Raw genomic sequence first — 13,002 nt, forward strand, 5'->3', positions numbered from 1 at the left:
TCTTGCCATTGCTACATAGCAGCAGAAAGACGCTGCTGGGTTCTCACAGTATTCCTTTTTGTTTGGAACCATTACACTGATGGCCAAATTAGTACAAAAACAAACTAGATCCTAAGGCTTCAATTCTGTATACCTCTATTACGTGCTAATGCCCGCTACTTTCAGTGGGATTAAATACATGTAACTGGATTTTAAAGCACAGCTCAAATTTTGCATCGGACCCTGCCTTTAAAGTGTAAAGCACTGTTATTTGCCAATCTGACTCAAACTTTTATTTTCATTAATAAGCTTGACATAATTACTATGCTGTTCAATACAAAAAGGGACGCACCCATTTTTGAGACGCGTCCGTGGCCTATTTAGCAAGCCTCCTTGAAAGCAAAGCTGGCTTTACTGGGGCTCCAGTCAAGTATGGCAGCATCTTTGTCGGAAAGAAGTGGAGAGAGAAACAGATGGCGAGAGCCAGATCGGTACATATGGAGCTTCTGTGTGTGGAAGATGGCTCTCAAGCGTCCTTGCTCCTCCCATTATGACTACAGCCAGCCAAAAAGCCACTTCTGAAACTCAGGCCTTCAGGAGCAACCTTTGATGCAGCTCCAGGAATAGCGATTAGAAATCACAAGGGGTGTGTGTGTGTGTGTGTGTGTGTGTGATCGCATGCATATAGAATCCCTTGCACACGCTCACAGATTCCTTTGATCATGGCCTGTGTATAGAACTGGGTGAGTCTAAATGCTCAGAACCGTTGTAACATCTTTTTATTTGGCCTGAGTTATGCTTTTAATATCTCCTCTGTGGGTATTGCATTGTTGTCGTATTTTAGTGTAACGCGCTGAGACGTAGGAGTGTCAGATTAGAAATACAACTGAATAGGCCGGTATTTTAAAAAGAAAATAAATAGGGCCCCAAATATATTGTCTTTCCTCGGGTAGTAAAACTGCCTCAAAATGCTTCTGTGTACTGTTCTTTCTGCAGTGAGCTAATTTTAAGTTAATTTTTGTAACTGCACATTTTCTAAAATCCGTATTTAAATCAGGCCAAGATATATCAATCAGGAAGCTATAACACAAGAGACAAACATCCCTAATGCATTTTTTAAAAATCATATCTTCAAAAAGATTGAACTGTAAAAACAGGGAGGAGGGAATTCCTCCTCATTCACTAAACCCCCATTCAGTTACACTGAGCTCATTTAAAATTCCCTTCACCCAGCCACAGTGACTGTTCCTGCATCAAAATACACACAAGCAGTGGCCATTTTCCCAGAAAGAGTAACTTTTAGAATATTGGAAATCTGGCCGACAATACATTTGGCACTAAAGAAGACTCCATTTGCTGTGCAGGATGGTGGTGAGGAAGGCTATGTGTGTGCATGTATGTATTCAGGTCTCCCCAAATTTGATTCAACTTTGAAGCTGTTTTGTACTTTAAGCTGTTTCCATGTCCATGTAACGAGAACCGAGGAAGACATCTTCCCAGTTGGTTTAAGCAGAGGGAGAGGATGTGCAAAAAGATGCTTGAGCAACAGAGCACAATTTAGTCCTGGTCTGGGGAAACCTTTTCATTTGTTTTCAGAGATTGTATTCTTTCCTGTTTAAATATATTTGGTTTATATCTATTTATTGTGCATGCATGCAGCTTCACATACTTTAAACTGTGCACATAGAGTAAAGAATAAATGCTGACCTTGCATCTTCGTTTGTGTGCTTTTTACCCCTTAGGACTATGTGCTTGCTGTGGAGACATATCACACAGTCATCAAATATTACCCAGAGCAAGAGACACAGCTGTTGAGTGGAATTGGGAGAATTTTCCTGCAGGTATGTACTCAATACTGCATAAAGCCAAGTGACAGCCCTTCTGGACCACAATAGAACAAATATTTGTGCATTTCAAAACTTGCCTGCCTGTATAATATATCAGGATGTATTGATTGTACCATTTAATAGCCAAACCAACAGCCAAAGGCATTGCCCACCAAATTGTTAGGTTTCTGAGCCCAATTCAAGGTGCTGGTTTTTATTATTATTAATATTATTATTATTATTATTATTATTATTATTATTTATTTATATAGCACCATCAGTGTACATGGTGCTGTACAGAGTAAAACAGTAAATAGCAAGACCCTGCCGCATAGGCTTACATTCTAATAAAATCATAGTAAAGCAATAAGGAGGGGAAGAGAATGTAAACAGGCACTGGGTAGGGTAAACAGGCACAGGGTAGGGTAAAACTAACAGTATAGAGTCCAAACAACATCAGGTTTTAAAAGCTTTAGGAAAAAGAAAAGTTTTTAGCTGAGCTTTAAAAGCTGCAGTTGAACTTGTAGTTCTCAAATGTTCTGGAAGAGTGTTCCAGGCGTAAGGGGCAGCAGAAGAAAATGGACGAAGCCGAGCAAGGAAAGTAGAGACCCTAAGGCAGGCGAGAAACATGGCATCAGAGGAACGAAGAGCACGAGCAGGGCAATAGTGTGAGATGAGAGAGGAGAGATAGGAAGGAGCTAGACCGTGAAAAGCTTTGAAGGTCAACAGAAGAAGTTTATATTGGATTCTGAAGTGAATTGGAAGCCAATGAAGAGATTTCAGAAGTGGAGTAACATGGTCAGAGTGGCGAGCCAAGAAGATGATCTTAGCAGCAGAGTAGTGGACCGAGACCAACGGACTGATGTGAGAAGAAGGAAGGCCAGAGAGAAGAAGGTTGCAGTAGTCCAACCGAGAAATGACCAGTGCATGAACAAGCGTCTTGGCAGAAGAGACAGAATCTATTAAGGCTTACACAGCTTGGGACCACAGTACCTGACGGAACACTTCTCCCGATATGAACCTACCTGAACACTACACTCAGCATCTAAGGTCCTCCTCCAAGTGCCTACTCCGAGGGAAGCTCAGAGGATGGCAACAAGGGAGAGGGCCTTTTCAGTGGTGGCCCCCCAACTGTGGAATGATCTCCCCAATGAGGCTCATCTGGTGCCAACACTGTTATCTTTTTGGCACCAGGTCAAGACTTTTCTCTTCTCCCAGGCATTTAACAGCATATGTTGAGGTTTTTAACTGACCCCAGATTAGTTGTTTTAAATAGATATTGTCTATCCTGGTATGTAATCTGTTTTAATGCTTTTTATGGTTTTAAAATTTGTATATCGGTTTTTATCGGTCAATGTTTTAATCTTTGTAAACCTCCCAGAGAGCTTCGGCTATGGGGCTGTATATAGATGATGATGATAATAATAATATAAAACAGAGATGGCTAACTGAATAGAGTGGCACTTGGGAGTATGAAACTTGACTATAAGACATATAAGGAAGCATGGGGAGAATGTCCTAGTTTTTATATACCAGACTTGTTCCTTGCTTTACCTTCCTTGAGCATTCAGATTACGATTCTATACACAGCAAAATGCCATAGTTTGTAGGCACTATCTCTACTTCCAAACTGTGTTGAAAGAGAAAATTATACCTTAAATAGCCATGCTTATGTGACTAAATAAATATATATAATAATTGAGGATTTTTGCCTTGTAGAGGAAAGGCTCCTGCACTGCTGTATGAGATGTTTCTCACTTGACATTTTGCTCTTTCCTATAAATTGAATGTGCACCCAGTCACTTAGGTATGGGGTGCAGTAAATAATCCACACTTCCCTATGGAATACATACAAGCAGATTAATCTTCCATCCTGCAAACTGCAATTCTCTAGCCAAGGTGAATGTAAGTGTGTAGGTGTCGCCCTTCCCTATGATTCTGTTGTCATTTGTATGTGAAATGCAAACTTGACTCAGTGGGCAGAATTTATCTCTGGCTTCCAGGAAGAACCACTTGGATTTCCTCCTGCCATTGCCCCGGCATTGCAGTTTTCAAAAGATCTATGCTGCATTGGTCCTCAATGCAAGTCTGGTGCTTTTTGTTCTCCAGTTGATTCGTTTGCCATTCCATAGTTTTGTGAAGTCATCAGCCATTGACAGAGTGACACTGAATCAGAGTATATGCCCCAGTTCTTAGCAGAGGACTTCAAAGTTTTGGCTCTTTATAAAATTCCTAAACGATAGGATGACCCACTTCTCTCACTAGTGGCTCCTGAGAGGAGTCCTTTGTCTTTATATATATATATGTGTGTGTGTATATGTATATGTGTATATATCCCCATTTCCTATTATTTCAGAGTTTCTCTCCTCCTTATTAAAGTACACCATTTGTATTTATTTATTAACAGTATTTATCAGCTGCCCTATAAAAGTTTTTAAAAAGAAATTATAAACAATTTAAAATTCAATAATCAAAGCAATAGAAGTGCATAAAAACCATTGAAGAGAGTAAAAACAGCTGCACACTAAGACTGATTAAAAGGCCTGGATAAATAAGAAGGTCTTCACCCAGGGAGATCTACACTACTGCTTTAAAGTGCTTTAAAGCACTTTGAAAACGTTTTGAAAACTGTATATGCTGTGTGTCCTGGGCCCCAACAGTTGTCAAAACTGTTATAAAGTGCTCTAAAGCAGTAGTGTAGATCCTGCCCTAGTGTCAGAATGACTCCCAATATAGCTGCCAGGTGAGCTTCCCTGGGGAGGGCATTCCGCAGCTGGGGCTCCACTGCTGAGGTGGCCCTCTCTTTTGTAGCCACCTCACTTGATGGGGGCGCTTGGAAAATGGCCTCTGAAAAACATCTCAAAGTCTGGGTAGGTACAAGATATCCTTCATGTGCCCTGGTCCCAATTTGGGAAGGGCCTAAAAAAGTCAAAAATGCACCTTGAATTGAGCTGGAAATGGCCTGAGAGCCAGTGAAGATAAATGGTGAAGCACTGGTATAATGTGCTCATATCACCCAATCTCAGTTAGCAGTCTTATAGCCATATTCTGAACTAACCAGTTTCCAGACTGTTTTGAAGTATTATTATTATATTTCTTTTCTTACTCATGGTGTTTTTTCTTGACGGACATGACGGGTTTTGCCAGGTTGTTGTTGTTGTTGTTGTTATTATTATTAATCAGTGTTAAATACTAAATTAGAATATTACTGCTGCTATTTCTAGCTTGCTAATGACACAAACTGTCCTGTCATTACATTGCTTCTTCAGTATTATGTATACTTACCTTGGAATAAGTCCTGTTGAATCCAGTCTCAGTAAATGTGAATTGGCTTCAATTGAAAGACTTAACTGGTTGGGTGTGGTTTTTTAAAAGGAAGTATCATACCCAGCCTTCTTTTGATTCAGAATTTTTTTTTTCATCATTAGGTGGTTCGTGTTGAAGGCTGTATTTCACTGGCAAAATATTAAAATGTTTTATTATCGCAAATATTGATATTGAACTTTAAAGCCATTCTAGGAGAAATAGCGTATGCCTGCCTGTGTTGCCGAAAGGACTTGTAAACCATCAATAAATGTAATAGGAGCCCCTTTAACTGACTGTTCTGGATCTCAGTGGAGTGCCGTGTAGAGCAGAGTTCACTTCCTGGCTATGCTCTTTTGCTCTGAGGTCCATCACCAGGCTGGGTTTGCTGCAAAGGCAACATTCCCAACCTTGGGGAGAATGCAAGGAGAGCGCCTCATGTCTCAGAGGAGCAATCTGTCTGTCCAATTCAAAGAGCAATGTTAACAGGCTCTGAAGGGAATCTTGTCTTCCTCAATGTTAGCTGTTATAGGGGGCCTTGAGGGAGGAGGGATTATTGGATATTCTTGAATTAGTGGTTTTACTGTCAGAATGGGGCCTTTTCCTTCAAGTGCAGCAGAAATGAAGACAAAGCACAAGAAACCTATTGGCCTTCTTACATAACCTTGAACAATAGCAGCTGAAAATGCTGCTGCCTCTTGAAATGGTTTGGAGCTGCAGCACCAGAGACGCTGCCTTGTGTTGCTTGTCAGTGTTCCACTATCTTGTACCTTGAGACGTTCAAAAGAAGAGTTGGCAAGTCATGTCTTATGAAATTTGGGGCAACGGCAGGGGGAGAGGGGAGGGGAGGGAGAATCCCAACGTTGCCCTGAGGTGGAGGTGGGTGGGAGAGAAGAGCATTTTTAATGAAGTTCAATGCGGCAGTGAAACTCTACTGGAGAATATTAAGTGTGTAGCATGGGAAATCAAAAAGAAATAATTTGCTGAACATTTAAACAAAACCGTTGTCCCAGACCTCAGTGCTCTTAAGATTTAATTACAGAGAAAACAACTTCTGTCAACATGGGCAAAAAGAAGAATAAAACCAGCTGCAGAGGTTTATTGGGACAGAGGCCCTATTGCACGATCAAGTTTTCGAATACTGTGAGAGCCACTGAATGGGTAGATCTTGCAGTCTCTGCTTTCAGGTTGGCATAGTGTACGGCCTATCAAGCCGAATGCAGCCCATCAGCCATTTATGGCAGCCTAGTTGAGATTTGAAAAGACTCCTGGTTTTGCTGCCTTTCTCAGACTGCGAAAAACGCCTTCCAGCCCACAATATATGGCTGAGTAGCTGAATTTGACGATGATGTCACAAAATCTGCAGGCCTTATCTCGCAGGCGTTTGAGCAGCAGTGCTGTAACTTTCAGCATTGTCTGGTAGCAAGGATAAAATAAGAACTGTACAATTTTACACACAAAAAAAAGCTCTCTAGCGATAGTGCGCACTCTCTCTCTCTCTCTCTCTCTCTCTCTCTCTCTCTCTCATTTCCTTTCTTTACTGCACACAATAACTTGTACATAAAATTGGTCTTATTTTTCTTTCTTCCTGACTATTTATATAGTTTCACTGAGCTTTCAGTCACACACTAAAACCCCACCTCTTCCCCCTTCAAAGAAGATGGCCAACCTAAGAAAAACATTTATTGAACTGCAGGTGCTGTTTAAAATCTGTGGATCTGCATTCAGCCCTTTTTGGTTAGGTTTGCAATCTTCCTTAGAATAATGAGCTGGGGAGCCACAAATTATTCCTGTTTCCAGCAGAAAGCGGCACAGATTGTTTATTGGCTGGCTCTTGTGACAATCCCAAGGGCACTTAGGGAGCAGTATTTCAAGTGGGTGGGGTGGGTGGGGGGGACACACAAATTGGGGCTTACGTAAAGAAAAGACGTCAATAAATGTCAATAATAATAATAATAATAATAATAATAATAATAATCTATCTATCTATAGATATATCTTACCCGCCTCTCCCTCTGGATTGAGGTAGGGAACAACATTAGATACAAATACCATAAAATACATAAAACTGATTAAAACATATAAAACTAATACAATATTAAAATAACAGGCAAATATCTTAAAATTCGACTGGGTAGGCCTGCCAGAAGAGATCAGTCTTTATAGCCTTCTTGAATTCGGAAAGACTATTAAGTTAACGAATCTCTTCCGGCAGGCTGTACCACAGTCTGGGAGCAGCAGAAGAGAAGGTCCTCTGGGTAATAGTTGTCAGCCTTGTTTTTGTTGGCTGGAGTAAATTCTTCCCAGAGGACCTGAGTGTGCGGGGCGGATTGTACGGGAGAAGGTGATCCCGCAGGTAACCTGGACCCAAACCATGTAGGGCTTTAAAGGTAATAACCAACACTTTATACTTCACCCGGAAACTGATTGGCAGCCAGTGAAGTGATATGATCACCCCTAGATGTACTGGTGACCAACCTGGCTGCCATATTTTGAACTAGTTGAAGTTTCCGGGCTAGGCACAAATGTTTAGCCAGATAGATATAGATTTGGGGTGGGGGGAGAGAGAGATGTGGAATAAGAAGAAAAACTGGAATCTTGCCTGGTGAGCACTATATTTGGAGCAGCATATGCGTGTCATTACAAAAGTGAAGGCAGGGGAGCAGAGCTTGCTCTGCAGCGACAATAAATCACTGCTCCTGTAGGTAGGCATATCTGTATATATCGTTACTTTTCATGGTCGTTTTGACCATTTGGAATCCCGAGTGTCTCCTTTTTAATCCTTTTTGGACTTACTCTGTTCTAATACTCTTGAATAAGAAAATATTTCCGAAAGTAATCTGTTGACCTAATTGGAACAGTGCCAGGGAGACAGCATAAGTCTTTCAAGGTCATCTTTTGGTTCAAAATATGTAACTAAACGCATGTGCATGTTGTTTCTACCACAAGCATACGGGCTAGAATTTTATTTTATTTTGAATGGAATGGACTTTGGTCCAGAATCACTGATCTTAACCATATGTATTTCTGACTGGGTTTTTCTGTTAGTGTTCCTTGTATGCTATATTTTTTCTTCTCTCTTTTTTCTTAGTGCAGGCAGTTTTTTTTTATTATTAAAAAAACACCCTTCTGATAGTTCTCTTGTGTGCTTCGTTAATGGGAGTAACTGTTTCCTACCATTTTTGTACTTATCCAGATTGGAGACATAAAAATGGCTGAAAAGTATTTTCAAGATGTTGAGAAAGAGACTCAGAAATTGGATGGACTGAAGAACCAAATTATGGTGTTAATGAACAGGTGGGATATGTAAAAGCTAAATTAATCTTAAACATGATTTTGCAAAGAATGCACTCTGAACATTAAGGGGCCCTAGAGAATATTCTTTTCTCTTCATTTCTCTTTTATGTAACTACAACTGTCAGAAAAAAAGATTGATTGGCATCTACCAGCCCATGAGATTTGTATGACATGGTGTAGCCATGTTCTTTTGGATTGAAGAAGTTGTCGTTCCTTTGTTACAAGAGCTGATTTTAAAAACGTTTCTTGTCCACTACAGACTCATCTCTTCAAATCAACTTTCGATGCAAACTTTGCAGATTATTATTGCAGTTATCCATATTTGAATTCAAAACAGTGGGACTTACTGCTGACTCAATGAGTTGGATCCAGAATTGCGCTCAGCAGAGTTTCACTCATTCTTGAGAAAAGCAGCTGGGAAGTGACTTTAATCAATTCATTCCTCTCCCTGTGCTCATGGAATAGTTCCGCATAGTTGGAGGACACTTAGGAAGAACGGGTGGTGATGCTGGGGAGAGGGGGAGGAAGAATCAGCAAAAAAACAAAAATTCCCTTCCCGCCAGCTGAGGAACCTTTCTGTTCATGGAGGGGCATGTCTGGATCCAAATATTTATGTTTAGGGTTGGCTGAAAAAAATATTTAGAAAAGGCCACTTCACACATCCATATTTTTGTAATTGTGTAGTACACCTGAGATACTTTAAGTGCATATTTAAAGTTGTGAATGCAGCAAATGCCTTTGCAAGCACATGCAAGCATTCTAGAGAAGGAGCTAGAATTGGTTGCAGCTTCCTGTAGAGTATGCACTTGAGGGCAATCCTATTTTTACCTCCCGTAATGTGTGAACTAGTCGACAACTAGTTTTATTATCAGAGTGCAGCTGCTTTAATCTGAAATCTAAATCGCCATTTGTAAAACCATAGCTCAAAGTTGATTCAAGTCAGCTTCCTGAAGATCAGTTTCCAAGAGCACTCTCATCTTTAAGGAAACAAGGGTGCTGGTTCTCTTTTGTAATTATTACTTCATTTTTTCTCAAGTAGTAGTTCTCCTCTGAAGGCACTCTCTTTCTCCTCTACTATTCCAGAGCATTTCTCCATCTTGGTCAGAATAACTTTGCAGAAGCTCACAAATTCTTTACAGAGATTTTGAAGGTTGACCCATCAAATGCTGTGGTAAGAAATCACTCTTGTAGTTAAAGCAAAGGTCCATAGGCTTCCAAAAATGTGTCATCCCTCAGAGTCTAGTACCCAATATGTGACTATGCAATACAAAACAGCAAGACAGACACATTGCCCCCAGGGACAAGTAAATTAAAGATACATGGTGAGGAGCAAAGACCAAGTGTGTTATTCTGCTGACATAACTGCTTCTGTTACCAGAACCAGGAGAGGGTAACTCCCCTCCTGCACTCCCTTAAAATTTGGCTGGGGGGCTGGGAAACCCTCTGGAGCAGATTTTGGGATGGCACAAACAGCTGCAGAGGGAGGAGAGAAGGAGAAAGTTCTGTTGCACTAGTGGACATCCGCTAGTGTGACATTAGACATAACTACAGGAGTTTACAGCTGGAAGGATATAGACATTTAGGTAACATAACTCAGTGCTAAAGCATGGTCATAATTTCTTGTGTAAACCTCACAGAAAGGAATGAATGATGCACAGCAGTATTGCTTAGGCGATAGTGTCCCTGACCTCCATCTTTGCTCCTCTGCCTGATTTTGGTACACTGGCAATCTTGTAATGACTGTTACCCTAGAATGCCCTGAAGGAAAGAGAGTGTCCAAGACTCTGCATAATGCGGAGGCTTAAAGAAGTGTATTACAATGTGATTCAAATTATCTTGAACTGTAACTTTTGTTTTCCTGAATAAATCAAATGTAACGTTTCTCTAGGCTAACAACAATGCTGCTGTTTGTCTGCTTTATCTGGGGAAACTGAAGGAGTCCCTCCGGCAGCTGGAAGGAATGGTTCAGCAGGACCCTAAACACTACCTCCACGAGAGCGTGCTTTTCAATTTGACAACTATGTATGAACTTGAGTCCTCTCGCAGCATGCAGAAGAAACAGGCTCTGCTTGAGGCTGTGGCTGTCAAAGAGGGCGACAGCTTCAACACTCAGTGTCTTAAGTTAGGATAAGCCCATCCTTTTCTATTTTGGAAAAGCTCATTTCAGAAGTTGTATATACTCCTGCTAATCTGTAAATGTTCCTCTAGCAAGTGCAATAAAAAGCTTTTTAATTATGAACATATGGTAAAATTGCTACAATGTAAGACTTTACAACATTGGTCTGTTTCAACAAATCCTGGCTATCACCCTAGGGATTTTGTGTTGATCTACAGCCAACTTCATCCCTGCAGTTATTGCCAGTTTATAGAATATACAAACAATCACAATTATTCAGATGGGTTTTCTCCCTGCAAATAGCAGCATATTTGAACTAACTTGTCTTTATGGCTTTGGTTCTAAACACATGCGAGGCTTAGTGATAAAATAACACCAGCTAAACTCATTGTATGTGCATAATTGGAGGACAGTGGGCAGTTGAGGAATGGACACTAAAATAAATGGGAATTATGAAGACACGCTCCTTTTCAGTTTTTTCCCTAAAGCAGTGTACTCACTAGTGATGTCCCCTAAAATCTCAGCAAGTGATTCAAAGAAGATCCATATACTTATGTGATATGGCCACATTCACTTTTCTCCATCAGTGCCTGTGCAAAGTGTAAACATGAAGTTTCTATCACTGCTTTACCCATGGCAACTTAGACAGAAGAAATACATATACTTACTAACATTTGAATTTCTGGGCTATGTAGTCCCCCAAATGGGCTTTGTTATGTTTCATTTGCTTGTGTAACCAGAAATGCATGAGAAAGTATCCAGGTTTATCAGAATAGAGCCGCCAGTTTATTCTCAACCATTGTTGGAATAAGCCAACCCAAAAAAGAACATAGATGCTCACATTTCATTTTCCAGTGCCACCTCTCGTTCTCAGCCAGAACAAACCTATGGCTATTTCTTTAAAGGTAATGTTTTATCACAAAGTAGCTTTTTTTTCCTTCAAAGGCTTAAGCCAATAGTCTATTGTCATTCTTCAATGCTTGTCGCAGTTCACACTCCCTGCCCAGTGCTACCTCAGCAGTCATATCAATGAAAATTAATGGCACTTTGTGTCTGCATTTTATATATAATAGCTTTTTGTGGAAGAATGCTTATACTGAAGTGTATTTCTATTAATTTTTTTTTTTTTTTTGCATAACTATGCTAAGTAGCCGTAAGTTTTCTGCGTTGGTGTTTGGGTGTTTTCCCCTTTATTATCCCCCTTTTCATGTACCAGTAGTTCACATGCTTTCCCCAAATCAGCATTAAATCCCCAAGTAGTTTTAAATAGCAATATTTAATTCCTCTATTCCAGTGGATCTCAAAAGTGTGAGGCTGGCCTCACCTCTTGACATTCTTGGAGAGTCTGCCTTATCCATTGATTCTCTATCTATGAGGCAGAAGGCCTTTCTTCTTCAAGCTGTTTGATTGCTTAGAGGCCCTTCTGTTGGAACTTTAGAGCATGCTGTAATTTCATGCAGTTCTATTCTGTCTGTTCTTAAGCCAGTGTGAGATACAGGGTTTCTGTCAATCACATTGTTCTAAAATCTCTCTAGCTGGGCATCCAAAAATGTGAGACCTGTGAGTCCTGTAAGGAGAGTGCAAAACATTGTCTTCCAGTCTGATGCTAGCGTATGTTCAAACAGTAGCTGGTGTGAGTTTGATTATAAAAATGCATCCATTTATTGTTTGTCTCAACAAAATTCTAACAAAGAGACTATTGCTTCCAATGAAGGTGCTTTCTCATGTCATAGTTAAATAGTCACTTTAAATGGTTATACCTTATCATGTGTAAGTGTTGCTAAATTCTGAATGCTCTGCAGAAACTAGCCTCTGGTCTTCATTGCATTGTCCAGTCAGTGGAAACGACAGCAGTGCAGAAAAGGGAAGTGTTTTGCTGACTTCTGAAGTCATGGCAAAATAAGCCATGCAATTCCACCAAAAACAAGAGCCATTTCTGCCACTGATCCAAAGGGGTATGGGAGATCAGTAGAGTTTTGTGTCTGTGGCATTTATCTGTTTTCAAAAGCAAACTATCACCAGATTTTTAAACGATATGAGTAACTACTGCAAGGAAATGTATGCATGCACTCACTCCCTTATACACATGCTCAGTTCATAGCAGAGATGCTCCATACCTTTTCAGATGTTACTTCAGCCTCTTAGGCTGGGTTAATTACTCCAGATAGTGTGGGAACCCCAGTAGCACCACCCGATGCACCAATAGGGTAAACCAAAGAGCCCCAGCCCACACAAGATGAGAGAGTTAGCAGGAGCAAGGAGGAGTACTTGTCCTGTACACACCTTTGTCATGCTCTGGGGCTTCTCTGAGGTGTAATAGACCCAACAATCATTCTCCTTCAACTGTACACTCATCATGAGAATCTATTTGCATGTAAGAATAGCACACTAGTGGTGCACCTCGCAGGCCACCAATAGGAAGTGCACTAACTGCACACAATTGGGCTGAATCATAGGATTGAAGTATTTAAATGCGACAGG

General features: G+C 40.5%; 1 protein-coding gene across 5 annotated transcripts in view; it reads left to right on the forward strand.

The window, feature by feature from the left end:
• The window catches only part of TRAPPC12 (trafficking protein particle complex subunit 12), a 62,138-nt gene extending 51,494 nt beyond the window's left edge, over nt 1–10,644 (forward strand). For all 5 annotated transcript variants that reach the window (XM_063125128.1, XM_063125130.1, XM_063125127.1 and 2 more), the window contains 4 exons: nt 1,722–1,820; nt 8,305–8,405; nt 9,489–9,576; nt 10,294–10,644. In XM_063125128.1, the coding sequence (XP_062981198.1) occupies nt 1,722–1,820; nt 8,305–8,405; nt 9,489–9,576; nt 10,294–10,536 (531 nt within the window). In that variant the 3' untranslated portion in view covers nt 10,537–10,644. The remainder of the gene's footprint in view (nt 1–1,721; nt 1,821–8,304; nt 8,406–9,488; nt 9,577–10,293) is intronic.
• Nucleotides 10,645–13,002: the final 2,358 nt, after the last annotated feature.

This window comes from Elgaria multicarinata, chromosome 4 (genome assembly GCF_023053635.1).
Source record: "Elgaria multicarinata webbii isolate HBS135686 ecotype San Diego chromosome 4, rElgMul1.1.pri, whole genome shotgun sequence".
Classification (NCBI taxonomy): domain Eukaryota; kingdom Metazoa; phylum Chordata; class Lepidosauria; order Squamata; family Anguidae; genus Elgaria; species Elgaria multicarinata.